Source organism: Triticum urartu, chromosome 6 (genome assembly GCF_003073215.2).
Source record: "Triticum urartu cultivar G1812 chromosome 6, Tu2.1, whole genome shotgun sequence".
NCBI classification, from domain to species: domain Eukaryota; kingdom Viridiplantae; phylum Streptophyta; class Magnoliopsida; order Poales; family Poaceae; genus Triticum; species Triticum urartu.
Genome location: NC_053027.1, coordinates 140456203 through 140460327, shown reverse-complemented (window position 1 = coordinate 140460327; position 4125 = coordinate 140456203). Strand labels below are relative to the sequence as shown.

General features: G+C 46.7%; 1 protein-coding gene across 3 annotated transcripts; it reads right to left on the bottom strand.

Annotated features, from left to right (window-relative positions):
- Positions 1-475: 475 nt before the first annotated feature.
- LOC125515686 (MADS-box transcription factor 29-like) lies at positions 476-3622 on the bottom strand. Of its 3 annotated transcripts, XM_048681204.1 has the most exons (8): positions 3536-3584; positions 2915-3189; positions 2031-2100; positions 1740-1901; positions 1537-1578; positions 1332-1373; positions 966-1219; positions 476-849 (listed from the first exon to the last, which is right to left on the bottom strand). In XM_048681204.1, coding segments are annotated over exons 2-8 (759 nt in total). In that variant the 5' UTR covers positions 3103-3189; positions 3536-3584; the 3' UTR covers positions 476-848. The 3 variants fall into 3 exon arrangements, with proteins under 3 accessions (XP_048537161.1, XP_048537160.1, XP_048537159.1); XM_048681203.1 differs by lacking the exon at positions 476-849 and having other exon boundaries at positions 962-1219; positions 2915-3186; positions 3536-3622; XM_048681202.1 differs by lacking the exon at positions 476-849 and having other exon boundaries at positions 962-1219.
- Positions 3623-4125: the final 503 nt, after the last annotated feature.

The following is a 4125-nucleotide window of genomic DNA, read 5'->3' as shown; positions in this document are numbered from 1 at the left end:
CTTCCCTGCTAAGCCTGTTTATTGCTTATTTAAAACTTGTCTGTTTCTACAGTGGTGGAGATTATTGACTAAGGTTGATGATCATGGTGCGTTCGACCTCCAGTGCGGCAAAATTCGGGCTTCGGCCTATTTCGCAGCAGATCCGAGCTAGCTAGTTGTCTTTGATCCTCCTTTTGCTCTAGGTAGTTGTCTAGGTGGTGCTTCATGTCGCTTATCCGGCCTGCCTGTCGTGGATGTTTGGCTGTGATGTTGTGTATCTCCGTACTTTGTCCTTGCGTGTGGTTGTGGCCGTCTTTTTTCATATGTGTGGTTTCGATGTACTCTGGCTGGTGGCTTTATTTATAAAGCCAGGCGTATGCCTTTTCTCTAAAAAACATTACCGGTGGGCCTATCTAGTCAAAGTCGAGGGAAATTGTCGAATGGGGTAAAGCTTGACCCAATGCAACAATTTGTGGGTTTTAAATGGGGTAAACAGTTTACAAATGGGAGATATATAAAAAGTGGAATTCACTCTGAACTTATTATTATTACATGTATGCATCGTCCTCGATCCCCATGCGTGCACACCTATTTAATTTCTACGTACGTACCAACATTTGACCAGGCAATTGTATATAGCTAGCTTATAAGTACGCAACATGATGAAAGAACAGCCTAAGACACACGACACACAATTGGAATCTTATCTTACATACATATAGCTCCCAAATTAAATAGTCGTCCTCATGCATGCATCATAAGGGTCAATCTTCCATCCACCGTGATCTTCTTCTTCCTAAAATAATCCATGAATCCAGAGAGCTCATGAATCAACCAATCCATCACCGGCGCCGCGTGATTATCAAATCTCTGCCAACAATGTTTCATATGATCAAACTCTATTTTTATGGATCTGGCCGTGACTGAATTGACAGATGTGGGTGCATGCATGTGTGCTCGGTCGGCTGATTCTTAATTTTAGTTACCAGAGGTGGAGGCCGTGGCCGGCGTGGAGGCTGCTGCACGCCGGGTCCTGCAGGTTGGGCTGCGTCGGCTGCAGCCGGAACCCGGCGGCTTCGGCGGCGTGGAGCTGAAGCTGCGGGGACGTCAACTGCAGCGCGGTGCTCGACGACTCCTCGCCCGTGTAGTACGGCGTCGCCGGGAAGGCCGGCGTCAGCATCGACAGCACCGGCGGCATCACCGCCATCTTCCCGTCACCACCATGCTGGTTCTCGCTGATCTGTAGAACAAGCGCGCGCAGCACCCACAAATCATTATAAATTTACACGTGCATGCAGATGCTTTGCTTCAACAGAAATTTCCCATCGATTAAGGCAGGATTAATAGATTACCATGCGGCACAGAAAACTGTTCTGATCTTCCAAGATATGCTCCTGTTAATTGATCAATCAATTAGCAACGCTCACATAGCGATTAACCATTTCACACACACACACACACACACACACACACACACACACACACACACACACACACACACACACACACCGGATCAATAGCAGATGCGAAATGAGCGATTGATAATTCGTTATATACCTTGCGACGTAAGTTGTCGAGCTGCTGGTTCAGGAGCTGATGCTGCAACAAGCCAAGAACACGGCAGTAACACACATATGAATTAGCCGGGTAATTAGTGCAGTAAATGGACGATGGAACTAGTTCCTAAATAGTAGTAGTTCATGTGCTGCAAGGAAGTAAAAGTAACCAGTTCATATCCTGGCCTGCGTTGCCCTTTTTACCTTTCTTGCACGGACTTTGGCGACGGAGAACTCGAGCTGCTGCTCGATGTCGTTGACGTCGGCGAGGGAGAGGGAGGAGAGGTCGTCGCCCGTGTACCTCCGGATGGCGCCATCCAGCTTCTCCATCTCGTTCCTCATCCGTGTCATCTCCACAAATATTTGCTGCATCCATCCATGCATAACAAATAGTATAAATTTCCCAGTGCGCAGTCAGTTTGTAGATTTGCAGAATGCAGGCAAATTAATTACTAGCAGTAGTAATAAGTGATTTTTGGTTGTGCTTGTGTTTACCTGATCGTGGTTAATCTCCTCGAACTGACTGTTGGTGGCGTTCTGGTACTGCTCAATGAGATCCCTCAAGCTACATCATCGGATAGTAGAACAAGTATGTTAGTTACATAATTCAGTTAACTAGTTTGCTTGTGATGGCTAGCGGCATCTACTTAATTCAGTTATACTTTGTCAGTAATTTCATGCAAAACAGGGTCTAATTGTTGGCGAACATCAGATAAAGATCATCTGGGAAATTAGTTCAGTTTTGTGCATTTTCTTGATGCATGCCATGCATCTATCATGTGAATGACTGAACAGGTTTAGTTAGGAACTAGGATACCATCTGTTGGAGACTTGGAGCCAGCTGCACCAGATCTACAGTAACAAGCCCTAGCTTCTACTAAAAAAATGGTGTTCTTCATAGTGATGTTTCATGGATTCACTACAAAACCGTAACTTATGATCATATAAATGTCTTCATGCATGTCCGCTGAATTAATTAATATAAGCAGCTAGCTGACACGTACGCGTGTACATGCATGTTTTTATGAACAAAAATTCAGCATCGATCTGTCTGAATAATGAGCTTGACTATCATCTCGGAATAAGAACACAGCATGTGTGCTTTGCTGACAGATTAGCACACACAATTAACTTGATCCACACAGACCAGCAAATCCAGGCTTACGATGACATGCATATTCGACAAAAAAAAGACGAACAACACCACTCTCCCTAAACAGATCGTAATAAAATCATACTAAAAGGTAGAAGACCCCATGCTAGAGTAAAAGAAACATATACTAACGAGCTGCTAGTAGATCCGGTTCTCCAAAGTAGTCGAAAGAAAGAAGCACGTGGCAGATCGATGAAGAGAGGGGAACAAATTAAGAAAGACGGACCTGGAGGCGGGGCTGGAGTACTCGAACATCCTGCCGGTGCTGGAGAAGATGACGACGCCGACGCGCGCGTCGCAGAGCACGGCGAGCTCGTTGGCCTTCTTGAGCAGCCCGCCCCGGCGCTTGGAGAAGGTCACCTGCCGGTTCGTGGCGTTCTCGATCCGCTTGATCTCGATCTTCCCGCGACCCATCTCCGCAACCGCAACGATCGATGCAAACAGGAACCGAGCTATGGCTTTGCGCGTCTCCGGCCGGCCCCTTGGTCTCTCTCCCGTCTGCTGCAGCAACAACAAGAACAACGTGGGTTAATCGTCTTCACGAGCTGGCGCTCTCTGATGCATTAGTCAAACTAGCTGGATCTGATCGAACAACACAATCGCACAAGCAGAAGAAAGAAAATCATGCGGAGCTAGCTAAAAAGGCCGGATGCAGCACTCTCATAATTTGCGAGGAACCAAAGAACTAGGAGGTGGATGCTCCGGCTAAAGTGGAATTTTTCACTAAATTTGCGAGGAACAAAGGGGGCATTCTTTCCGGCGCGGATCATAAGAACGGAGAGACAGGAGGGGAGGAGTAGTACTACTAGCTAGCTACCAGCGGTGGTGGTGGTGATATGCACATTACCTTGTGAAGTGGTTGCTTCAAAGGCTAAGGCAGGGGGTGCAGAAGGAGGGACATATATAGAAGGAGAGTGAGGTAGTGTACTGGCGCTGCTGCTACCGCTTGGCTAGGTCTACACTCGATCTCCTCACATCCTGCCCAGCCAGCTGCCGCGAGCAAGCATGCAAAATAGTAATGGTAAATGCGTGGCAGTAACAGTTGTTAACTCTGGCCCTCTTGACTGGCTGTAAATAACGTACGATGGCCGGCTATATATCCTGCTTCTTTTTGGTGGTGTTTCTTTCTTGCGCGGCTCTCTAGCTGCTACCAGCATGCAGAGTGGTTGCTTCTCTGGCTCTTGTTTGCAGTCAATCAATTTTTATTTTGTTTTTTGCCCTCCATATATAGAAGAGGTCTCTATATAGGATAGAATGACGCGCAAACCCTTCTCTCCCTTCATAATTGCTTCTGATTAGCTTTCTTTTCTTGTCGGCGCCTACACGATTAATTGACTACCATGCATAAAGCTAGGCTGTTACATTTGCCCGCAATGGCTATATGTAAGTCGGCTGAATTTGCGATTTGGGCCAGTCGATTTTTGGAGGAAGAAACAA

Excerpts from the sequence above, each read along its gene's own strand:
- LOC125515686 (XM_048681203.1), bottom strand. The coding sequence starts at position 3,102 with ATGGGTCGCGGGAAGATCGAGATCAAGCGGATCGAGAACGCCACGAAC. Across the intron at positions 2,101-2,914 it reads TACTCCAGCCCCGCCTCCAG|CTTGAGGGATCTCATTGAGC; the intron begins GTCCGTCTTTCT and ends CCGATGATGTAG. Across the intron at positions 1,579-1,739 it reads CCAAAGTCCGTGCAAGAAAG|CATCAGCTCCTGAACCAGCA; the intron begins GTAAAAAGGGCA and ends GGCTTGTTGCAG.